The sequence below is a fragment of the Marmota monax genome, unplaced genomic scaffold (genome assembly GCF_021218885.2).
Source record: "Marmota monax isolate L192 unplaced genomic scaffold, Marmota_monax_Labrador192_F-V1.1 WCK01_AAM20220418_F8-fsc00089, whole genome shotgun sequence".
NCBI lineage: Eukaryota > Metazoa > Chordata > Mammalia > Rodentia > Sciuridae > Marmota > Marmota monax.
In genome coordinates, this window is record NW_026694744.1 from 5,236,869 (window position 1) to 5,263,493 (window position 26,625).

The following is a 26,625-nucleotide window of genomic DNA, read 5'->3' on the forward strand; positions in this document are numbered from 1 at the left end:
TATATAATAAGTGAATGAAAGCACATTGTTCCTAGAAAGGCAAAGTCAGCCCACTTTAGGCAATTACATCACAGTCTGTTGTATTCAACTGGGTTGGTAGTGGAACATCTGTATACTCTAATATGAATGATTGAGATAAATCTAATAATTATCATATAGAATTTGAGAGATTTGTATTAGTCAGCATCTTCTGTATAACAAAGCACTCCAAAACTCAGTAGGTGTCCAATAATCATTTCTTCTCATGCTTGTGGGACTTTAGGATACCCATAGACTGGCTGATTTAGGCCAGGGTCAGCTGAGAAGTTCTGCTTCAAAGTGAAAATCAGGCTATACTTAGCTCCAGGCTGCAGTCTTGTTGGGTGCCAGCCTCAGTGTTCATTTTGGGGATCAGGCTGAAGGGACAGATGCCACTTGAGGAAGACTCTTCTAATGGCCATAGAAGATGCCCAAGAAACAAGTTACACAGAATGAGCAAATCTCAAGCCTTTGCTTATGTCACCTTCCTAATGTCATTGGCCAAAGTCAGTCCCTTGGTCCAGCCCAACAGCAATGGGATAGAATATATTCTGCTTCCAATGAGAAGGGAGAGGAGTACATTTTTGTAAAGTAATTGAACTACCCCCAAAACTTAGTTGTACTACAACTCAAACACTACTTTCTGCTTTTTTTTTTTCATTAAAGAATTCATCAGTACAAAGCCTACTTCTTATTGTTTACATTTACATGTTAAGAAGTGCATCATTTCCATAGTTACAAATGATGGATCAGTATTTTTCCTGAATCAAATGATTTGATGGATTTGACAGTTTAAAACTTAGTTTGAGAGACATTTTTGACCTTTTGGTACTCTGCAGGTATTGGGAAAACCCATCTAGCATCACAGCCTGGACACAGGAAACTTGAACAGCAGTCATCCTAGCAATGTGTGGCAGATAGTTCTAGGAGAAGGAGTGGGGTTGCATCCTTACCTGGTGTTACTGAGCGAACGACCACTGGTTTTTCACTCCCTGCCACAAAACCAAAACCCAGCACAGGGTCTCTCCTCATCTCCACCTTCCGGGGAGCTGGAGGGATGATTTGGCAGCTTTCTAACCGAGGGTCGTCAAATGGAATTGCTTGTGTCATGTGACTGTAGAAAAAAGAACATACAAGAGAAAGGAGGCATCAATGTATATATTTGGCATTGGTCTTGCAATCACATGCTTTCTTTTTTTTGTATTTTATTTATTTTTTTATTAGTTGCTCATGACAATACAATGATCTTGACATATCATACATTTGAATCAAATGGGTAAAATTTCTCATTTTTCCAAGTGTACAGGTTGCAGAATCACATTGGTTATATGGCCACGTATATACATACAACAATACTAATGTCTATTTTATTCTGTGACTCAAAATAGGGTAGGGAGGAAGAGCATGAGAAGATGATTACCACTAAATAGGGAAGAGAGGTGGGAGGGAATGGGAGGGAGAAGGGGAATTGCATGGAAGATAGAAGGAGACCCTCATAGTTATACAAAATACATGTACGATGATGTGAGGGGGAAGGAAAAAAAGAAAAAAAAAGAAAGTAGTGTGTCACATTAGATTGGGTAGAGAGAGGTGATGGGAGGGGAGGGGAGGGGAAGGGGGAATAGGAAGGGCAGCAGAACAATCACATGCTTTCTAGTTTTAAAACCTATTCTGGTACAGAGTGTAAAAGATCCAGAGAGACCCATACTCATGTCTCTTTCAAGACTCCTTGTTGTTCCTTGAAAACCCTTAGCTCATTTCTGCTTTAGGCCTTCACAAGGACTGTTCCCCCCAAACTGGAATGCTTGTTCTGCAGATGTCTATATGGCTCATCCTCAATTCTTTCAATCCTTTGCTTACATACATAGCACCTTCTTACAGAGGACTCTGCTGTATAATATTTTTTAATGGCCACCCTGCTCCCCCAATCCCATTTACCCTCTTCTAGTTTTCCCCCACAGCACTAATTATCTGTGAATGTGCTGTGGAATATATTCATTTTTTATTATACCTTCATTTTATTTATTTATTTTTATGTGGTGCTGAGGATGAAACCCAGGGCCTTGCACATGCTAGGTGAAGCACTCTACCACTTAGCCACAACCCCAGCCCAAACATTTATTTTTATGTTTATCTTTATTGTTTTGCTCTCCACACTAGAATGGAAATCCCAGGAGGGCAATGACCTTAGTTTTTTAACATTTTTTTTTAAGACCTTTATTTTATTCATTTATACGCAGTGCTGAGAATCGAACCCAAGGCCTCACACGTGTTAGGCAAGTGCTCTAACACTGAGCCACAATCCCAGCCCAAGGAACTTAGTTTTATTCACTGGGTTCTCTCAGGTACCTAGAAGACCTGGTACATAGTAGATTCTCAATAAATAATTGAATTAATACATACAGAGAAGCATATTTCTCTGTGGAAAATTATCAAGTTATAGCAGATCTGAGAAACTGCCTCACAGGACTATGGACATTTAGCAGGTAACATGTATGGCTCTGGCCTCAGTGAAATTGAAGTAATGTAGATTATTGTGGTGGTGACAAGTCATCCTGGTGCCAAATACTTTCCCCCATTGAAAGGAGTTGCAAATTTAGCTTTTGGAATTTACTCTCTGGGAAGATTTTTGAGTGTTTTAGATGAGTCATTTCATTAACATCTCAATTTCTGAAGTCTTATCAATAATCCACAATTGAAATTTGTATAGTATTCAAAAATTTTCAAAATGCTTTTGATTCACGAAATAACCTTGAGAACAAGGGAGCAGAGCAGGCTTTTTTATCTGCATTTTTCCCATAAGAAAACTGAGATCAAAATCACAGCTTATTGTTGTTCTGGGGCCATGGCTGATATGGCAGAGTGTCAGGTCAAAGACCAACCGCCAAGACTTCTAATGAAGTCTTCATCACGAACATTGTCCAAGGAAGCCTTCTTTGGGGGGAAGATTTATTAATTTGAACACTAGAAATCTGCTTAGAGTAATGTAAGCTGAGATTATTTCAATGACATGGGCTTAATTCAATTTTTTCTCTCTAATCTTCAATAAGTAAAAGAAGATCATTTTAAAATACCACGGATGATGCTATTCTATATGCCATCTGGACAACATATTGTTCAAATGTAATAAAGAAAGACAGGGAAAGAGGAATCCTGTTGTCCTTCTGTGTAATTAATAAGAGTTAAGTAAGATCAATGAAAGCCCTCTAGGAACTGTCCTTTGGGTATATATCACTGTCAAGAAAAATAAAAGTTTATAATCCCTTTTAAACAGAGAGAAAATATCATTTCAATTAGCTGATTGTGATCTAGAACACTAGATAAAACAGGACTAGCTGGTTGTATGCCCTGTGCTACCATGCATTTGTTACCTTAATTCATCCTTAAAAACTCTCCTATGATGGAACTATTCAACCCGACCCACCCCTCTGAAAATACTAAGAGAAGAAAATAACTGAACTGAGGTCAGTTCTTCTCAGGTGAAAGTCAGGTTTGATTCACGCTAGGTCTTCATATTTTAAGTGTCTGCACAAGGCCAGCTCCATAATTTGCAGGGATGGTGCAAAATGAAAAGCTGGGCCCTCCCTCTTTTCATTTCCTGATTAAGAATTTCAAGAGGCCCAACATGGTGGCTCAAGTCTGTAATCTCAGAGACTCCAGAGGCTGAAGCAGAAGGATTGCAAGTTTGAGGTCAACCTCATTACGTTAGTGAGACCCTTGGCCAATTAGCAAGACCCTGTCTCAACATTAAAAAAAAAATCAAAATAAAAAAGATTGGGGATATAGCTCGGTGGTAAAGTGCCAGGGATCAATTCCTAATAATCCCCCCCCTAACTCACAAAAAAATCATTAAATCTAGCTCAAGGTCCTGTGTGACTACACTGGTCAAATGCCCATGAATCTGTCCCTGGTAGCATGCCATCCTCAATGTCCTATCATGATTCTAGAAAAGTCTTGGCTCAGAGTGGAAGTTTTAGAGTCAAAGGGGAGAAGCTGTTTAGTATGAAATTGCAGGTATTTGTCTGGATCAAGAGATTGAACATGGCTCCTAAGTGGGGCCCATGCTTGTGGCAGGTGAAAGGAAGTGGGAGAAGATCTCGTGAAGAGGCCTGGTGGTCAGGGGGAAGAATTCAGTCCCTGAGGAAGGAAGCAAAACCAATACAGAATGAGTCTCAGTGACCAGGGCAGGAGCTTCAGACAGGGCCCCCTGCAGGGAGGAACTGAAACCCAGGGAAAAGTTAGGGACCAGGACACAAGAAAGACCTCTGATTCTCCTACATTGGGCCTCATTAGACAGAAACTTGACCTCATGACATTGAGCCATCCCAGACCTGAAACAGTTATGGGTGGCTGCATCTGGAGGAGAGTGGGGCCACCTAAGCATGATGGACATGTCAGATTCTCTTGTCTCCTGTGAAAGAAAGCACCATCTCAGAGCATACCATTCTAGTGACACATCTGAAAACAATCCTCTCCTTTTATCCCTATATGGAACAAAGGAAAGAAGGAAAAAAGGGAAAAAAGTAGGGAGTGAAGAAGAAAGGAAGGAGGATCCACATTTTTGGATCCTGGCCCTGAGTTCTGAGTTTTCACCATAATCCACTCAAGAAACTGGTAAAGGTCTTTGCAGCTAAGGAATTTGCTAATGGTCACATGTGCCATGGGACAAAAGAAGGCTTAATTCTCACTTCCAAGCACAAAAAGGGACTAAAGAAGTCTCTCCTCCTGCTTCTGCCAGATCTATGACAAGCTTACAGCAGCATTTCCCTAACTTTGCTGCATATTGGAATCACCTGGGGAGCAATAAAACATCCTAATGCCTGGGGTACACCATATCAGAATATATGGGCAAGGCCAGGGAGAGGACTAGGATCAATGTTTCACAGATCTCCAGGTAATTTCAAAGTGCAGCAAGGTTTGAGGACTACTCACCTTCCCAGCAAAGTGTGGGTTATAGTGCATCTTCTAGATGACAGAAAAAGAAGGTACAAATAATTTCCCCTGATTACCTCCTGGAGCCAATGTAAATTAAAGTATTAAAAACATCTGTAGCTTGATTATCCTCTTTCTACTACCCAATAAATAGTATCTAATATTTTAATGCAGCATTCATTAAATAACTATTACATTAGTATAATATAATAATAAAACATGACATTATTAACCATTAATTTCATGCTAAGCATTGTTTGTTCTAAATGCTTGCCATATGCTAGTTTGCTTAATCCTCCAAACTGACTCCATAATACACCCCTTTATTCATTTAGTCAATTTATTAAATGCACACTGAGTTTTCTGTTCTGGGAATACAAGAGGAAAGAAAGCAGACAAAAACTAAAACACCCACTCTAATATTCAGAGACAGAGAATAAACTGATTAATTAGTAAAATATGTGGTATATCAAGTCATTATAAGTACTAAGGAGAAAATTAGCACAGGGAGGAAGGATAGACAGCTGCTGAGGGAGGGGGCTACCATGTTGTATCAGGAGCTGGGGGAGGAGCCCTTACAACAGAGGGGCAACAAATTGCAAAGGTCCTAAGGACCAACATGCTGGTGAGAGCATGCCTCACAACAGCCAACATACTCATGGGTCCATTCTTGCTGAGAATGGGTAGTGCAGGAAGAAGATTCCAGAGTAGTAGAAATTAGTATGGGGTGGGGTACAGTTTGGAGGCAGTGAGGAGAGTAGTAAAGAAGTGACAAAGGAAACACACAGGTCACACAGGCTCCTGGAAGGATTTGGTGTTTTGTTCTAAAACAGGAAACCATTGGAAAGTTCTGGATGGAAGTAATAGAATCTAACTGCTAGGCTGAGAACAGAAAAGAGGGGGCACTGATAGGAACAAGGAGAGCATTTTGAGGCCCACTGCATCAATCCTGACAAAAGATCATGATGGGTTGGACAAGGTTGAGAAAGACAGGGGTGGCATAAATTTTTGGGCTCTGAATAGATTTGGAGGCCATTGTGGTAGAGCAGGTTGGGATTCCTACGCTGGAACCTTTTTACTGAACACACCTGTTCTCAGTGAGGATAGACTTGTGAGTATGTTGGCTGACCTATCTGCAGTAATCTACAGGAGACATTTTCTTTTCTGGGAGGCAGCACTTTCTGGTTTACTCAAGAAACAAATGACTAGGTATGGGGTGAACATGAGCTGACATGGTTGTTCAAATGAGACTTTGGAGCTAGACTGCCTGCATTTGAGTTCTGGTTCCACCATTTTCTGGTGATGTGACCCACACAAATTATTTCATCATTCTGTGCCTCAGTTTCATCATTAGGAAAATGATGTTAGTAATTGTATAAAATGCTTAACATAGTTGTGAAAAACATCTGGCACACAGTAAGCACTCAAAAATAATTGGCTATTATTTTTTATCTCTGGAGATCAATGACTAGAAAAGAATCAGTTTCAGATGTCATGAACTTATTCAATCTTACTAGATGAAAACAAACTGAATGTTTTGAATACTTGCAGCCCAACTGTCTCATTAAAATGCCTCAGGAATCTTAGGTAAGCTCTGAGGCTTTCAACTAAAAAAAATCATATCAAATGCATTGACACAATAAATACAAATATAATTTGACATTCACAAGGCAATGCTCTACCAGACCACAAAAGAATAAAAAAGAAGGTAGAATAAATAAATAAAATAAAATCCAGGCTCTCTAGTGACTGAATCACTGTTCATAAGTTTCCCTTGGCCATGTCCCCTGATCACTAAGTGACCATTGGGTACAGGGCCGAGGAGCATGCCTATTCTGTGGGGATAATGAGAAGCACTAGTTATGTTCTATAATGAGGTGTAAGGCAGGCACAGGCCCTTTTACCTCTGATGCTGCCATCCTCTGTATTGTTAGTCATATATTGGCCCATGTCCCTTCATTGTTATTTTCCCATCCAAATAAGGACAGAAACATAATCAAATGTGCATTTTAACTGCTTGTTCTAGCTCTTTAGTTTTTGTTAATTATTATTTTATTCTCTTAACTTTGCTTGAACATTGACCATAACCTCCTGATCATTTTCTTGTTCACAGATTTTCAGAATAAATCATCCCAAAATAAACAACTTTTGGCTCTTTCCAGTATAAATCGGTTAATACTAAAATGTTTCCCTATGAAACATGGTTTTGTCCTTTGTACCAAGATGAGCACCTTTGGGCCATATACTTGCAATGTTTTGTGTAAGGGTGCTTGAGTTCTTTTGGATGAGCTGAAAAAGTAACATCTTTTTACCTGCTGAATATTCTTCACTGAATTCTGGAGATTACAGAATGTTACTGATGTGCTACATACACCTCCATCCTCTGTTCCCACCCCAACATTCTCCAATGAATACATAAACATAATATAGTCTAGGAATCTATGACCTGAAACTACAGAGTATTACTGAGTTGGGAAAAATGTGTCCAATTAAGATCAACTGAAAAATATTCCTATTTCCAATAAATTTAATTTCCAAATAAATAATGGTAGTCCTGCTGTCTAACCCCCTATAATGAAAGCAAAATGGTTTCCTTGAACTCTTGAAGCCTTTCTTCCTCAGCAGAAATAAAAGGCTGATACATCCTATGTATCACAAAGGGTTACTCTGATTGGAAGAAAGCACACTGTAAGAAAACCTAAAGTCATTCCTGATTTTGATATGCTCATTAGAGTCAGCAAGTTCCCTTCAGGAGTATGTGCTGAGTGGGAAGAATCTAGAAGACAGAACCAAATTTAGAACCACCTTTTTGATACCCTTGTCTTAGGTGAGATGCATTTGCCAGGGCTCAAAACAAAAGTTGACTGTATGTAACACCTGACTTGTTTTCTGAAAGCCTGAGCTATCTGGTGGAGGTGGAAAGAGTGGAAGACTCCAGTGATGTGACAAAAACTTCAAAAAAAAAAATCCAGCATGGTCATATGTCTAGCAAGGCATCAAGAAACATAAGTTGAGCCTAAAGAAATGGTAGAGTTGGTGAACTATGATGCAGCCTCAGAACAGGGTGTGGGAGGGCATCATAGGAGTGGGTAATGTGGATTGAATCTCAATGCCTTCTAGGATTTCTACTCTTCAAGATTTCCAGGACTTTTGAATATTCAACATGCTTACATTTAAATGGCCAACCAGTAGTAGTTTTCTGACACACACACATAGTTATTTAAAGAAAAATATTTATATGAGGTACATGAGAAAACAGAAACAGAATCAATGAGGGAAGGGAGAAGAAGCGAGTTGGAAGAAGTTATTAAACTTGGAGAGAGATCATACTGTGGAGGCATCCCTGCTAATGAGGATCCTAAGCATTCCCTGTGTCTGGAACTGCTTCCTGCCACTGATTTCCATCAGGCAAAGAGGCTTGGCCCCTTGATATTTCTATTCTTACATCCATACAATCCCATCACTCTTACCATATATATGTTTTTATGTATGTATACACACACACACACACACACACACAGTGGGGATTGAACCCAGGGATGCTCAATCCTTGAGCCACATACCCAGCCTTTTTTTATTTTGAGGCAGGGACTTACTGAGTTGCTTAGGGGCCTCATTAGGTTTCTGAGACTGACCTCAAATTTGTGATTCTCCTGACTTAGTTTCCCAAGCTGCTGGGATTACAAGCATGCACCGTGTGCCTACACCTGGCATGAGTTACCTTTTATTTGCATATAAGTAACTGCAATAATGGGTTTTCACCTCATATAACTTAGTGGGCCTCACAATTTTTACCTTCACAAATATGCAAGTTGTAGGTTCAGAAGGACTTAACCTTCACTAATCAATTCCACAGACCACTGTCAGTCAATTCCCACAACACATCAGAAGCATTTAAAGATTTTAAACTGTTTAGACAAGCTTGGAAACTTACATGGCATTTGAAAAGTCAAGAGAATACAGAATGATTAACCTTAAAATCACAAAATGTTTAGAGAAATCTTGTTGGAGAATTTTAGGAAGCTTTGAAATAAAAGGGCTTCTCCTAAATGGGTAGACTAAATATGAAAAGTTCAGTTTTCTCCAAAACAATTTATAGATTTAATGTCATCCAATAAAGATATCTCAACAGTCCTTTTTAAGTAATTAAATAAAGATAATTCTGAATTTTATATGATAATATAAAGGAACACTATGAACAAGAAAAATCTGATTTTTTCTCCTACAACATACCAGAACCTACTCTAAAATGACAATTCTTAGAATGCTATGATACTGGCACAGACATAGAAACATATATGACAATAGAGTGGCACCCTTTTTTAAAAAAAATTGTTTGGTACCGGGATTAAACTCAGGGCCACTTAACCACTGAGCCACATCCCTAGTCCATAGATATGATGAGACAGGGTCTTGCTAAGTTGCTGAGGCTGGCTTTGAACTTGCAATCCTGCCTCAGCCTCCTGAGCCACTGGAATTACAGATGTATGCCACTGCACCTGGTTGGTGTAGCAGCTTTGACTAGAACAAAACAAATCTTCCTGCTAAATTTAGAGACAGCTGCCCTCCTGAAAGAATTCACTACAAATTATGGCAGCAAAGAAACCCAAGTGCTTTCACTTGTCAACAAGGTGGTTCCTTCTGAACCAAAACTACTAGAGTAGCTATGAAAATCTTTTGTTCTACATACAAGTTGTTGGCTACCTGAGACAATGAGCCAAAAGAGTCGTCTCTTCAGGGTGAAGGAGATATTATAATAGTGAGAAAGTAACAAGTTTATTTTCTCCAAAAAACTTGGATTTTGGTAAAAATGTAGGCAAGCAGATGTTTGGATATAACAATCATGTGATTGTCTTACTGAAAATTATGCAAATATGTTCAGATAAAACTGAAGTCTTTGAAAATTGGAAAATGAATTTTTCTAACCTGTTTAATATAAGTCTTCCAAATGAAGTAATCCAGTGGATTGTGAACTCATTTATTAAATACAGGGAGATTCAGTATCTTCCATGTAAAAACAGTTGGCTGACATCAAAGAAGATGGAAACTTCCCAGGTGAATTTCAATAAAACCCTCTGTATAGATGGGATTGAAAAACAGTATTTTTATGCCAAGTATGGTGGCACATGTCTGTAATCCCAACTACTCTGGAAGCTGAGTCAGGAGGATCATAAATTGCCAGCCTCAGCAACTTAGTGGGACCCTGTCTCCAAATTAAAAAAATTAAAAAAGGAGTGACAGTGTAATTCAGTTGTAGAGTACCTGCTTACCATGTGTGAGGCTCTGAGTTCAATTCCTAGCATAATAATAATAATAATAATAATAATAATAATAACAACTAACTGAACTTGCAACTAGAACTTCACATTTTTATTCAATGAAGTGATAAACCAAGGTGTTAAAAAATAAATAAACATCCTCTATTAGTTTGTTGTCATTTAAATATTAAATAATTCTTAATGCTGCAGTGATACAAAAATATGTAAAAGTGACAAAAATGTATGTTTCACCTTCATTTCATCTTATTTTAATACTACATTTAATGTTTTTAGATAAGCCCTATACTATCAATAATACAGTATTTATAGCAGTACACACATATATAAATAATATAAATTATGAATAAATTATATAAAATCATAAACAAACTAATACATGTTTGGGGTTAATGTGTTCAAAACATTTTTATAATAAGGTTATAAAAACTAAATACATAAAAATTTCTGTTGTATATACTCCAGAGGGTTCCTGATTTATTGTGTGAGCCCTAAGAGAGTTTTACATATTCAAACATGATGGATAGAATCATTGATATTACAAAGCTCACTACAGCTCTTGAAAACCCTAGCTCTCACATTCAGAAATCTTCAGTGGCATTTTTAGAAATCTGAAAACAAAGTTGGAGTACTGAGGGGACATGATGAATTTCCGTCCTGCTTGTCTAATCCCACTGGAGCAAGTGAAATAAAACAGACTGGCCCCAGGTTTGAGTGACTAAGGGACAGACAGACTGATGGTTCTTACACATGCTTTTGCTTTGGGCTCCAATAGATTGAACCCTTTGGGGTTAAAAATCCAATCACTCCAAACCTTTCTAAAGTGTCAACATCTGTTGCTCACAGAGCATGAAGTATTGCATTGCTAGGCAGACATTTTCTTCTTGATTGATTGCCCTTATTTTATTTTTTGTTCCTGCAGGAGAATGCATTTTTGAGTAAAATACTTATAACAATGAGTGAAGCCTTTCTCAAACATGTTAACATCATCATGTTAACATAGGTCTGAGAGTTTGTCTCCACTAAACTGGATTCTATTCATATATTAGGGCAGTAGTTAGGGGGAGGATTGAAGACATAAGAGGTCCTTTCCCCATTCCAAGAGGCTTTTGTATGTCCCCCTAGTCTACTTATATTCTTTGAAGATTTATATTATAATTTCATACTTGTAAAGTAAAAGAATCCCATGGTTTTGGTAAATGCACACAATAAGAGTATGTGACACAGAAATTCTAAGAACAAAAACATGCATTGATTTGGGTCAGAGATAGTTTTAGAGTTGACTGACCACACTTTGTACATTTCATAATTTATATAATTTTTACACAAAGCATTTTTAAAAAGTGATTAATTGATATGGGTTCAGTTCAAAAACTTAAAACTTTTGATGGAAGTTAAAAGGGGCTGGTAAGAAAATCACAGAATCAAAGTTTTGAGCTAATAGGTATGTTGTAATTAAGAACTTATGATGTCTCAACCTTTTCTATACTAACATAGCCCTTACCTAAAAATTGAGTTTCCTATCTAGAGTTCATCTAATAGGATAAAGTAGTGGGAGGGTAAGGGAAGGGGCATGAGGGTAGAAAAGATGGTGGAATGAGATGGACATCATTACCCTAAGTATATGTATGAAGACATGGATGGTGTGAATATTCTTTGTGTACAACCAGACATGAAAAAATGCGCTCTGTATGTGTAATATGAATTGTAATGCATTCTGCTGTCATATATAACAAATTAGAATAAAAAATTAAAAAAAATAATTTCCTTAGACCTAAAACTATATTATTGCCCAACTTCATATCTCTTTTCTGTTTCGAGTTTATTTGTGTTTCCCCTGTTTTACGTGATGTGCACCTGAACTAGACTTTACTTGCACTCCCATTCCATATCCATTTCCCAGCTCCTTTCTCTGTTCCTTGCCCTCCAAGTGTCACTTCTATGGATAGAGAGTCACATAGAAGTCCCATGTTGGTTTCAAACATGGGAGGTGCTGACGAAGAAAATGAGGGTGGGAAGAGAGAGAAATCAGGTATTCACTCCTCCTTTCCTTTCCTTGCTTTGATTCAAATTGCTCCATACAGCATTACTGCTTTCTTTGCCCTTGAGTCCTGATGGAGCTAACAGGGGTCAGCTGTTGCCAGTCCCTGGTGCCTTAGTGACTTGTTGATCCTTATCTGTTCCCACAGTTGCTTATTTCCTGACAGGATTCTGAATCACTTGCTGTACCTCTTTCTTCCATGAAACAACTTAATAGATCCCATGAAATAAAAATTGCCACTAAGATGCACTGAAGGAGTGTCCTGGAAGGTCAATCCAGCCCATGGAAAATGAATGGGGGACCAGGAAAAACTTCACACAATAATTGCTTTATGGTGAGTCTGGAGAAGTGCAATGGTAACTACCATGTGAATAAGGAAGAGCATGCCATTTCAATCCAAGGGAACAGCAAACACAGCCATAGAGGCATAAAAGAAACTGCTGTTTGGAAAACACTGCCATTTGTTGGGTATTATGGGGGAGTTAGGAGAGAGAACACTAGCAAGGAGAAATGCGGTTAGAGAGGATATCCATGAGCCATGTCAGAATGCTGTCTCTTATTAGTTATATACCCTTTATATAAACAAGAAGTCATCCTTACTAGAAAACTCACAGATGCTAAAATCTATCAGATTAGAATCCAGTATGCAATGAGTGAGACAATAAAAATCCTGAAATTCTCTCTTCATTTTATAGGAGCCCAAAGTGGAATATCTTAGAAAATAAGGTTAATAGAGTTCTTCAATATAAAATCAAATACACATAGTGTCAATTTTATTTATGAGTCAGAACACTATTCACTTTAAGGATCACAGTTCAAAAGACCACAGGGTTGATATAGAACCCAGGCTGATACATTTTCTAGTCATGCTTTCAGCTTTAGAAAATGAGATGCAGTAAATCAAGGATCTATTAGGGCTTGTATAAATTAACGTCTAAAATAGGTTCCATTAATTCATGATCAAATGTATCCTTCAAGGACTCAGTTCTATTTGCCAATACCACTACTGAAACCATTTCCACAATTAGTCTTTTATCAACAGTCAGTTCATCCAGCCAGAGAGATTTTTGTCATTGTTAAAGACGATGAGTTTGCAGCCTACAAAATGCTTATTGACTGTGACTTGTGAATCTAATTTTGTAGGATCTAAAAGGGCAAGATGTTTGTCAGTTTCCCTAAAGCTGCAAAATCCCTACAGCTAGGCTGGTAATCAATTACATTAATTGAGTTCAGTTCAATGTGTTTAAGAGATGACTTTTATGTTAATGACACTCTAATGTGTAGGAGGCAATAATAATCAAGTTCACATCCTTGGGCTGAATGAGATGCTGAGAAGAGCTGGAAGCTCTCAACCTTACCTCATACCACCAACCCCAGGTGTGCATTACTCTCTAGCATTGGGGGTCAGAAAGCAATACCCCAAAGTATGACACTTCAGCATGCTGAGTACTTTGAACTGAAGGACATTAGAAGGCCTCAGAAGTAAAGTATTTTTCTGACTTCCTGCCCTCCTTTTCTCCCTCACAGTAAGCCATAATAACTAGAATTCCTCTTATCAAAGTGGGTCATAAAACCAGAACCCTTCTTCCCCAAAGCTAGCCAAAAAACCTAAAAATATTATTATAACCTCTGCACCTTTCTGTGTAGGAGCTGGCCATAAAAATTTCTCTGACCTACTTTGTCTGATAGTAGGTCATAGACCCTTATTTCACAAAGGGTCCTACCCTATACCTAGGAAGAAGGAATGCTGCTGAGAGACCAAGGAGAATTGGAAGAGAGAGGCCTTAGTAGGTTTCTTTATTTCTTTTCCTACTCAAGAAACACTCAAGCTTAGATGGAGATTTTTTTGGTAATTAAAAATTAAAAAGACAAGTAATATAGACAACATTAAATACCCAGGATTGTATGCTTTTTGAAAATAATCAGTATATATGGTGTGATATTTATGTGAGTTTAAAGTAGTATGAATTGAATTCTAGGGGAGACTATAAGGGACTTCATATATCAGTACAGAAATCTGTTCCTAGAGAATAAATTGGTATTACCATGTCACAAAGTTATTTAGTAGTAAGCCCAAGCTTGTATTCTCAACCCTGAGTTACTGGGTAGGACTCAGGAGCAAAGACCTTCAGATCATGTCAATGGCCCTTCCATGATAGATGTGTACTCCAAGGGCTGTGGGTGTGACTCAGTGGTAGAGCACATGCTTAGCATGAGTGATAGTCTAGGTTCAATTCCTGGCACTGAAACCAAAAATAAACAAAAAATGGTACACTCCATTTGGGAGCCAGAGGTGCTGGCAATCAAGGGAAACATGGGCTGGGAGGAAACCAGATCGTGTAGTTGTCTAGATCCCATTCAAGCAGAGAAGACCTTCAATTTCTGTAGAGAGAAGATACTAGTCAAAGAATTGCCAGTATCTTCCAAGATAATACATTTCCCACCATTGATCATCATTTCAAAATAAAAATAATGAAAAAAAATTAAAGAAAGTGGAACAATGTTTTGTTTTCCATAATATTTATTTTCATACTATTCTCTTAAAAATATTTCATGTTACAGTTCCAATTCATCTGATAACCTAAATCATACTGCATTTATCATACTGAAATTTTTACTTATTCCAGCATCATCTAGGAATGTAAGTTTTTAATAGGCATTTCAGGAGATTTTGGTACAGGACCAAGGACCACATTTTGAAAAGCACTGGATCAGTGAAAGACATCCAGGGAAAGAGCTCAAGAGAGGAAATAGGTATCTAATACCTAGCTGGACACTGTGATACACACCTGTAATCCCAAGCTACTCAGTTGGCTGGGGCAAGGGAATCACAAGTTCCAGGCCAATCTCAGAATGTTAGTGAGACCCTGTCTCAATATTTTTTAAGGGCCACAGACGTAGTTCTGTGGTAGAGTGCTTGCCTAGCATATGTAAAATCTTGGGTTCAACCACCGCTATTTCAAAGCAGATATCCAATGCCCATATATTCACTATTTGCAGCTATTCTCACCGCACAGCTGGCTGGAGTGATGACCTCTAACATTAGCATGAATCAAGACCACTGTCAAGGATTGGAAAGCATATAGATTAGAGAGGCACATTTCAAAATTCTGTTGCTCTGTTCAGAATTGATGTACCATCATCTCACAGAGCAAACAGCTCTTCATCATTTTGTCTTGCTGTGGCAACTCCAGTACAGACTGAAGCTGAGACTTGGGAACATTTCTACCTGAATATCTTGTAGTCCAAACTAAGCTTATTTTATGGATCCTTAACTATAGCAATTTGCATTTGCCTTTTGACTTACTAAGAGAATTTTAAGAAATTTTTACTTTATTTTATATTATTAGATTCATTTGGATAAGCTCAAAATAGCTCAAACTTTCTGATGCCATGAATGCTTAATAGCATATTGAAATTTTAAAGCACTCAATTATTTTCCAGAATAATTAACATGTGTCACCAGTATCCATTTTACAAGATGCAGATTTCTTATGATCATAATTGATGTTTAACAAAATATGGAACATAGGCATTTTCAGTGACATATATTTAGCAATTTTATGTATGTCTAATTAACTTGTCACAATAGTATTCATTTAACTCAATTTAAGGGCTGAAAACTACTTTCAGCCTTTATTAGTGTGACACTTATTTTCTGGGCCACACAAACCATCAGGAAAACAAATCAAATACCCTGGATGAAATTCTGGAGATTTTGGCCAGGCACATTGGTGCACACTTGTAATCTCAGTGATTTGGGCAACTGAGGGAGGAAGATCACTAGTTTGATGTCAGCCTCAGCAACTTAGTAAGACCTTGTCTCAAAATAAAAAAAAAATGAAATGGATTGGGGATGTAGTTCAGTGATAAAGCACCTCTTAGTTCAATCCCTAGTAGCAATAACTAAATAAAGAAGGAAAGAAAGAAAGAAATGAGTGAATAAATCTGGAGACTTTACCCCTATTCTACTTCTTTTTTCATTTTCTTTTTGGTGTTTCTGGGGATAGAACCAAGGGCCTTGCACATGCTAGGCAAGTACAGCATGCATACCCAGCCCCGACATCTTCACATTTAAAAACAAAACAACAAAAAAGGACATTACCATATATACCTAATTAAAATAAATAAATTAATTAATAAAAATATTTTAAAAGGACATTACAACTTTATACTGCTCTCTCTTCCACACAGTGATTTCTATTTCTTTCATTAATTATTGAGGCTAAGGTATAGCTTGGTAGTAGAACAAGTACTTAGCATGTGTGAGGGCCTCAGTACAATAATAATTATAATTCTTGTTGATTTTATCTAATTTTAAATCATATTATCAAGCACTGAGCTAAACCCTGAAGAAAAGAACCATCACCTTAACAGTAGCTTCTGTTACTAACATTCACTGAACTTACCAAGAATTGCTCTCAATTATTTATGTGTAGTGCAACATTCATTTTAACAATGAACCTACTAAGTGGGTATCATCCTTATTTTTATTTATAGTTGAGGGCACTGAGGAACAAAGTATTAATATAACCAGTCTGTGGACAGTTAGTAATTGGAAATGAGGTGAGCGCCCACTGAATTATTACAGTATAGAATAAGACAGTCTCTAAAATACACTGATAAATGGTGCAATGAAACAGACGTGGTCCATAAATAAAGCATTAGGAAATTCAAAACCCAGAGAAAGGATAAACTGTTGTTTAAAATGGGGATTAACTGTACTGGAGGTATAGTTCAGAGGTATAGTATTTACTTAGCATGCATGAAGCCCTGGGATCCATCCCCAGCACCACATAGACAGATGATAGGTAGGTAGATGGGTAGATGATAGATACATAGATTATTTTTTAAAAAGGAGGTTAACTGAATAGCTATTTGGAATAACTATTTTAAAATTCAACACACCATGCACAAGTTACAGATTACATATAAAACATTTAAGCTATGAAAGCACTAGAAGAAAATATTAAAGAATACATTTAGAGTCTTGGGGTAGGAAGGGCATTTCTAAGTTAAATTCAGGAAGATGAGGCAGGAGGAACACAAGGTGAAGGCCAGCCTTGGAAACTTAGCGAGAACCAACCTCAAAATAAAATATTAAAAAGGCTAGAGATGTAGCTTAGTGGTAATGTTCTCATAGGTTCAATCCCGAGTACTGCAAAAATGAAACAAAACAAAAAATCCTCAATAAGATCCAATATACAGTTAATAGTAATTTCTAAAACAGAAAAGAGGAAGCAATTATCTGAAAAATGAATCTTACAAGTTCTTGAGTTGAATGACCAAAGAACTCAGTCTAAGAACCTTCAGACTGACAATAAAAGTATCTTCACATCTGGATGCATCACAATGAAATTTTAATTCACCAAATATATTATCCTTAAAGGTATAGATAGAAAAGACATATGGAGAATAAAGGAAGGAGAATTAGATCATGATCAACTACAGGACCTGGAGGCCCCCAAACAATGTATCTTGCCTAAAACATTCTGTGCAAAATTTTTAAAACTAGATTTCTTTGTGAAGTAAGAGGGCAGAATAAAGATATTTCCATATAGACAAAGATTTAGAAAGTTCACAGTCAACACATTTTTTGAAGCAAGTTATCTGAGGATGTTCTCCAACAAAATGAAGAAAGTAAAAGGTGTGGGATCAAGAATGCAATGGACCTAACAGGGGAGGAGAAGAAAGTGGTACAACAGGGTACCAGTTTTGTAAGAGACCTAGGAAGTCAAGGAGCCATGTTGGAGCAAGAGGAAGAGCAGAGGAGGAACACAACTAGGATAGAAGATAATTCTAAAGATTTGACTCTGCACTTGAGAAAGACAAACCATTTAATACAGGAAATACAAGGAGGGAAATGAAAAGCTGTCAAAGATAGAAAAACAAAAAGACTTTACATTAGTGGAACTATCATCAAAAATGGTTACCTGTACAATGAATAATATTTTATTGACACTAAAATAAAAATTATCAAAGTTTAGAATCAACCTATAGGTAAGGTACAAAAAAACTTATGATGGTTTCAGGGCATTTGCAAATGTTTTCAACTTTTAAATTATTAAAGACAAGATATGGCAGATAAAGCTTGGGAAAGAAAAGGATAAGGCAAGGGAAATAAGAATGTTACATTGATTATATTTTCATCTTACTAAATGGAATTACTAGAATCAAAATATGCTATTTACAGTTGCTGGGAGCCATTAGCCAAGTAGGTATGACAATTTCCTTGCCAGCGTACCCCATGTTGCAGTGACATTGAATGTACGTGACCTTGCTCAAGGACCAAGGCAGATTAGGGTGTTCCCGGTTTTAAGATAATCGTGTTTAGGGCATTCCCAGTTTAGGTTCCAGGTTTAAGGTTTAAGATTATTCCTGCTGGGAATAGGGCGTATCCTGCTGCCTGAGTTCCCCTTGAGTTCTCAAGGGATTCAGACAGTATATTTTGGACATAGAAGCCCAGTGGAGGTGGATTTGGGAAGAGAACGTGGATTTCCCCAGAACGTGATTGTAGACGGCTGGTGTGAGTTCGGGAATAAAGAGTTGCTGTTTGAATCTACAAGCTGTGTGGTGGCTCGTGATTGTGTGCCCAGCCAGACTGCGGCATTTGTGCCCAGCCAGACTGCGGCATTTGGTGGCCCGTACGGGGAACTTCTGAAGCTTGGAGGTAAGTGAAATTGCTTGCCCCTGAGGAAGAGCGAAAGAATGGGTGACCAATTCAAAAAACAATGTGTTATTGTTTTGATTTATCTTGTTTTTGTTTCAAGCTGCCTATCCCTAGAAATTTCTCAGGCAAACTGGAAAAAATGGTTGACTAAAGGTTTGAAGTTTGTCGGCCCTGAGGAAGAGAAAATTGATACAACGATTTTTTATTCCGTTTTTGTTTCATTCAGTTTCGGCTTTGTTTTGTGCTATCTTATTGGGTTGCGTTATCTTTATAGTAGATTAGAAATTAGTAAAAAACAAACCGAAAAGATGTTAAGTAAATTGTTAGAGGTTCAGACCATGGAGAAAGACATTTTAGATCAAACAAAAGAGAAGGTCTCTCGAGCTAGTCAGACAGAGGAAGAAAATTTAAAGGAAAAGGGGTTGTTAGGAAAAAGGCCACAACAGGAGGCTGTTACTAACTCCATTTTATCACAAGAGGGCGTAATTCAACCAACAGCCCCACCGATGGAGACAGCTGAGTGGCCCTCAAACCCCGTAGTTGATAAATGGGATCCTGAGACAGGACCTCAAAGATTAGCATGCCCTGTACTTGAACAGGCAGGAGGGCAGCGAATTCACCGTGCTTTAGATTTTAAAACAGTGAAGCAGTTAAAGGAGGCTGTAACAACCTATGGCCCCCAAGCTCCCTTCACGGTAAGCATGGTCGAGTCCATTACTAACTTGGACATGACGCCAGCAGATTGGGCTAGCATGTGTAAATCTGTACTAAATGGAGGACAATATTTGTTATGGAAGGTTGCCAATGAGGAATTTTGCACGGAGACAGCTAGGCGAAATGCAGCAGCTGGTTACCCTCAAAGAAATCTAGATATGTTGTTAGGAAAAGGACCTTATGAGGGTCAACGGCAACAAATTGAATATGATCCTGCTATATATGCACAAATTGCTGCAGACGCAGTTAGGGCATGGAAGACTTTACAAGGACATGGAGATTTACAAGGTCAGCTATCTAAGGTAATACAGAGAGCTAATGAACCTTACGCTGACTTTGTAGATAGGCTAATTCAAACGGCTGCCAAAATTTTGGGGGATACAGAACAAGCAATGCCATTAATAAAACAACTGGCTTATGACCAAGCAAATCGTTGCTGCAGAGAGGTTATTAGACCATGGAGACATGAAGATTTAAACACATATATTAAATTATGTAGAGATATTAATGAACAAGGGCAAGTCTTGGCAGCTGCAGTACAACAGGCTTTAGATGCCAGGCCAAAAACATGCTATGATCGTGAACAAACAGGACATTTTAAAAGGAATTGCCCCATAGGAGGAGGGTTTAACAAAAGTAGGTATCAAAGGAATAGAATACCGGGTATTTGCCCACGATGCCGTAGAGGGAGACATTGGGCTAATGAATGCCGTTCTCAAACCACCATAGAAGGTACTCCCTTATCAAAAAACGGACAAAGACCAGGTATTTATCCAAGATATCATGGAGAAAGGCATCAGGCTCCATTGCCAAAAAACGGACAGGGGGGCCCAATGCTCCGGGGCCCACAACCACAAATATACGGGGCAGTGGAGGAACCCAGCAACACCATCAGGCTAGTGCCCAGGACACATTGTCCATTAAATCCCTCATCAGACAAACCTGAGGGAGCGCAGGGTTGGACATCTGTGCCTCTGCCAGAGCAGTATTAACTCCAGAGATGGGAGTTCAAATCATTCCCACAGGAGTAAAAGGACCTCTTCCCTAAGGAACAGTAGGCTTATTATTGGGACGTAGTTCATCTACATTAAAAGGACTTATGATAAGTCCTGGGGTAATTGATCCCGATTATGTAGGTGAAATAAAAATTATAGCTAGTTCTCCAAGAGGTATATCAGTAATTTCACCTGGAGATAGAATAGCACAGTTGTTAATAATACCCAGCCTACATAATAAATTTCCTAGTCATAGTGTAGAAAGAGGTTCCAGGGGATTAGGCTCCACAGGTGTAGATTGGGCTATGTTGTCTTTAAATTTAGATTCTCGCCCAATGCTAAAACTAAATATTCAAGGTCATGAGTTTAATGGGCTACTGGACACAGGAGCTGACCTTAGCATCATATCTCGTCAAGAATGGCCAAAACATTGGCCATTACAACAAGCCACTCAAACGCTTCGAGGCCTAGGAGTGGCGACTAATCCCCATAGAAGTGCAATGGTATTAGATTGGAAGGATCCTGAAGGATGTGAAGGAACTATACAGCCATATGTATTGGATCATCTTCCTATAAATTTATGGGGACGAGATGTCCTAGATCAATTAGGTTTGACATTAACAAATAACATCAATCCTAATGCGCCCACTACTAGGGCTAGACAAGGCTTTAGGAAAGAAAAAAGATTAGGAAAACAAGGGCAAGGTATAGCAGCACCAGTACAAATAGATCAAGGAACAGACAGACATGGGTTGGATTTTCAGAAAGGGCCACTGAGACAATCAAAATTACTTGGAAATCAGAAAGACCAGTGTGGGTTCCTCAGTGGCCCCTGACTAAAGAAAAGACACAAGTAGCCCATGATCTGGTCAAACAACAATTAGCGGAAGGACATATACAACCTTCCATATCTCCCCATAATACTCCCATTTTTGTCATCAAAAAGAAATCTGGTAAATGGAGATTATTGCAAGATTTAAGAGCCATTAATAATGAGATGGTTATTATGGGACCTGTTCAATCAGGGATTCCTCAATTGTCTGCTTTGCCAAAAACCTGGCATGTTTTAGCTATAGATATTAAAGATTGTTTTTTTTCAATTCCAATTCATCCCGAGGATAGTCCACGTTTTGCATTTACTATCCATGCATTAAATCATGAAGGTCCTGATCAGAGATATGAATGGAAAGTACTCCCTCAAGGCATGGCTAACAGTCCAACTATGTGTCAAATATATGTTAACAAAGCAATCCAGCCACTTAGAAATCAAAATCCTGAACTACAAATATTTCACTATATGGATGATGTATTATTGGCACATAAAGATAAAAACATATTGCTGGAATGTTATGCCACACTTACAAACTTATTAAAAAATTATAATCTAGAGATAGCAATAGATAAAGTACAATTAAATTTTCCAATTAATTATTTAGGAGTTCTATTATCCTCAACCATGGTCCGTCCACCAAAAATTCAAATACGAGTAGATCAACTCAAATCACTTAATGACTTTCAAAAGTTATTAGGAGACATAAATTGGATAAGGCCTTATCTAGGTATACCAACAGGAGAATTGGGACCTTTATTTGATATTCTAAAAGGTCCATCAGATCCAAATTCACCCCGCATGTTAACTCCTAAAGCAAGAAAGGCATTAAAAATTATTGAAACATATATGGAAAACATACATTTGGATAGAATTGATATAAGTTTGCCTTTATTATTTATTGTACTACCAACAAAAAATATTCCTACAGGAGTATTTTGGCAAGAAGGTCCATTATTGTGGATACATTTATCTTATTCTCCTAACACTATTCTTACTAGGTATCCTGAGGCTGTAGGACAATTAATACTCAAAGGAATAAAAGCAGCAAAGGGAGTGTTTGGAATTTCTCCCAATAAAATTATTACTCCATATACTATGGATCAAATTGATGAGTTAGCTAATGAGTTAAATACTTGGGCAATAATCATGTGTAAATCTAATGTTTCATTTGATAATCATTTACCATCTAATCCTTTGTTGCCTTTTTGGTCTAAGCATCCTGTAGTTTTTCCTAAAATGACAAGAAAAACACCTATCATGAATGCTCCAAATATATTCACTGATGGGTCAAATAATGGTACAGCAGCAGTAGTTACCCCTGATCAAACTTTTACATTTTTAGTACCCAATCAGCTCAAAAGGTAGAGCTTAATGCAGTTTTACAAGCTTTTTTGATGTTTAAAGATTCTGTATTTAATTTATTTTCTGATAGTCAGTATGTAGTTAATGCTATAGTATCTCTTGAAGATGCTGGTAGGATTTCCCCTTCTTCTACTGTTTTCTCTTTGTTTTCCACTATACAAAGTCTAATCTGGGACAGAAAAGATCTATTCTTTATAGGACATATTAGGGCACATACAGGATTGCCTGGAGCCCTTAGTTTAGGCAATGATTTAGCAGATAAAACTACACATGACATACATATTTTCTCTACATTTGAAGAAGCTACAAATTTTCATAAAAGGTTTCATGTTAATGCTAATACTTTACAAAAGCGTTTTAAAATAACTAAGGAACAAGCCAGACATATAATAAAACAATGTCAAAATTGTGTGACATTTTTACCACAAGTTAATCTTGGAGTCAATCCTAGAGGACTGATACCTAACCATATTTGGCAGATGGACTTCACACACTTGCCAGAATTTGGAAAATTAAAATATTTACACATTACAGTCGATACTTCTTCTGGATTTTTGATGGGCTCCCTTCATGCCGGAGAAAAAACTAAAGATGTTATAGCTCATTGCTTACAAAATTTTGCCACTGTGGGTGTTCCTAAACAGTTAAAAACCGATAATGGTCCTGGCTATACCTCTACCTCTTTTAAACAATTTTGCTCATCATTTGGTATTACTCATATAACAGGAATCCCATACAATCCACAGGGACAAGGCATAGTTGAAAGAGCTCATCAAACTATTAAAACATACTTATTAAAGCAAAAAGAGGGAATTGGAAGGGGGTATATATCCCCCAAAGATAAACTTAAAATAACGCTTTTTACTCTAAACTTTTTAAATTTGGATTCATCAGGACTTAGTGCTGCGGAAAGGCATATGTATCCAAAAAATGTACATAAGCCTAAAGTACTTTGGAAAGATATTCTAACAGGACAATGGAAAGGTCCTGACCCAGTGATTGTCTGGAGTCGGGGGTCTGTTTGTGTTTTTCCACAGGGAGAACAGCAGCCCATTTGGATTCCAGAGAGATTAACTAAAACAGTTTCTACAGATAGAAAAGAAGATGATTTGACTCAAATCCATAACAGCTGATATCCAGAACTCCAGCTTGGCCATTCTTACATCTGCGACAGTGATTAACCAGGATGCTTTTTTCAATAGCTATTTTATTATTGCATTTTTCCATATCATAAGGTTCTATTTTTATTTTTTGAGCTCATACAAACCTAGGTTAATGTTTTTCTGATCAGTTTTATTTTTTGACTGTGGAGTTTTTAAACATTGCAATGGAGATTTCACCTAGGTAAAGCTACAAGGCCTTTACTATTTTCTTATGTGTTGTACGTTTGTGTACACTCTTGCGTTTTGTGTTGTATGTCTGTATGTGCGTATGTCCATATTTCTTATATGAGGAGCGCTCATGAAAAAATGGATCCAAATTATTATTATTTTTTTTATTCACGTGATTTAAATGGTTTAATTTAAATTATGTAAACAGCTGTTAAGGATTGTTTTTAAAGGTGGTTAACAGATCTGTTTGTTTACTAATTTAAATTAGGTAAAAAGCTGTTAAGGATTGTTTTTAAAGTAGGTTAACAGATCTGTTTGTTTACTTTCACCTTTCCTTTTCATTATATTTAATAATTCTTTTCAGGATAATGTCTCTTTAGCATCATTGCCAGAATTCCTATCTCCATCCCAGTGCCGGTGAAGAACTCAACAAGTAATGCTCAAAGAGTCAACTTACTTTGGGAGGAAACGGATTTTGGGAGGAAATGGACATATTGATAGATTCCTCTGCTTTTAACTGCTTGCAGAACTTGCCTGGACTATGTAACTATCGTTTGGTGCAGCGAATTGTGGTAATGCTGGCATATCTTTGCTGATGGTGTCACTAGTGATGCAATTTTTATTTCCTTGCCAGCGCACCCCATGTTAATTGTGGTAGTGCTGACATATCTTTGCTGATGGTGTCACCAGTGATGCAATTTTTCCCAAGGAGCCGTCAATTGGCTTGGTGTCGTGGCATTTCTGTATCCTCCTCCCTTCTGCTAGTGATGGTCTAAAATTTGGGGGCCAATGGCTTATGCTGGACCGGTAGTCAGTGATGGGTATGATCCAATTGCAGTGGTATCAACCTAAGACAGGAGGCTGACGCCTAAAGGTCAGTTTTCCAATGAGAGGTAAGAACCATATGTTGAATTGGACAACCTACCAGGCACGGTCCATAAGCCACATTAACCTCACTCCCCCACTGGCACCAAGGCCAAATTTGGGGGCCAACAGAGGTGAGGCAAAGAACCTCACCCCCCCACTGGTGCATAGACCTATCCACAAGTATGGCTGTATGCTGGACCGGTAGTCAGTGACGGGTATGATTCAATTGCAGTGGTATCAACCTAAGACAGGAGGCTGACGCCTAAAGGTCAATTTTTCCCATGACGGGTAAGAACCATATGTTGAATTGGACAACCTACCAGGCACGGTCCTTAAGCCACATTGCTTGTTGTTTAATTAATCAGAAGGGGGGAGATGCTGGGAGCCATTAGCCAAGTAGGTATGACAATTTCCTTGCCAGCGTACCCCATGTTGCAGTGACATTGAATGTACGTGACCTTGCTCAAGGACCAAGGCAGATTAGGGTGTTCCCGGTTTTAAGATAATCGTGTTTAGGGCATTCCCAGTTTAGGTTCCAGGTTTAAGGTTTAAGATTATTCCTGCTGGGAATAGGGCGTATCCTGCTGCCTGAGTTCCCCTTGAGTTCTCAAGGGATTCAGACAGTATATTTTGGACATAGAAGCCCAGTGGAGGTGGATTTGGGAAGAGAACGTGGATTTCCCCAGAACGTGATTGTAGACGGCTGGTGTGAGTTCGGGAATAAAGAGTTGCTGTTTGAATCTACAAGCTGTGTGGTGGCTCGTGATTGTGTGCCCAGCCAGACTGCGGCATACAGTAGAATAAAAAATAAAACTGTAATCCATCATTTATAATCATAAAGATAACTGGCAGTTATAGAATTACACTGGAGAAAGAGGAGTATATAGGGACAGAAAAGTGGTTCCTTTTTCTTACCCATCAAAGGATCATGGGGAACACTCCCCTAACAAAAGACAGATAACAAGAGAAAAGCACCATAGATTTATTAAATCAAATTTTAGGTGTCATAGAGTCTTCAGGAAGGAATACTCAAAGACACAGGGAGAACTGTATTTTTAAGTTCAGGTTTGATGAAGAGTGGACTGTCACAGAAATATGATTGCACAAAATGTTTGTTTTTTTTTCAGTACTGAGAACTGAACTCAGGGGTGATCTATCACTGAGTTATGTCCCTAGCCCTATTTATTTATTTAAAGACAGGACCTCACTAAGTTGCTGAGACTGGGCTCAAACTTTTGATCCTCCTGTCTCAGCCTCTTGAGTTGCTAGGATTACAGGCATATGCCATTAGGTTTTCATCTAATGGGAATAGGCTGAATGTCTCTTGGGATTGTTCTTGGCCTCTATGTAGCATTCCTCTTCTCCTAGGTATGGGGCAGAACCCTTCCGGACTGGGAGTCTTCAAGAGACAAGGGATGGAGTGAGCTTTCTATGTTTCAAAACTTGCTTTGAACTTTCTATGTTTCATAACTTGCTTTGAAGGAGTGGGGTTCTAGTTTCTGTGACTTCCTTGGTGTTAGGGTCTGTAAACAAGTCAAGACAGCGCCTGACATTTTGCCAGAGGGAGTGGTTTGTGAAGTAACGCCA

General features: G+C 38.1%; 1 protein-coding gene across 6 annotated transcripts in view; it reads right to left on the reverse strand.

The window, feature by feature from the left end:
• The window catches only part of Frmpd4 (FERM and PDZ domain containing 4), an 810,201-nt gene that overhangs the window by 103,017 nt on the left and 680,559 nt on the right, over window positions 1-26,625 (reverse strand). For all 6 annotated transcript variants that reach the window (XM_058572590.1, XM_058572588.1, XM_058572587.1 and 3 more), the window contains one exon: window positions 972-1,132. In XM_058572590.1, the coding sequence (XP_058428573.1) occupies window positions 972-1,132 (161 nt within the window). The remainder of the gene's footprint in view (window positions 1-971; window positions 1,133-26,625) is intronic.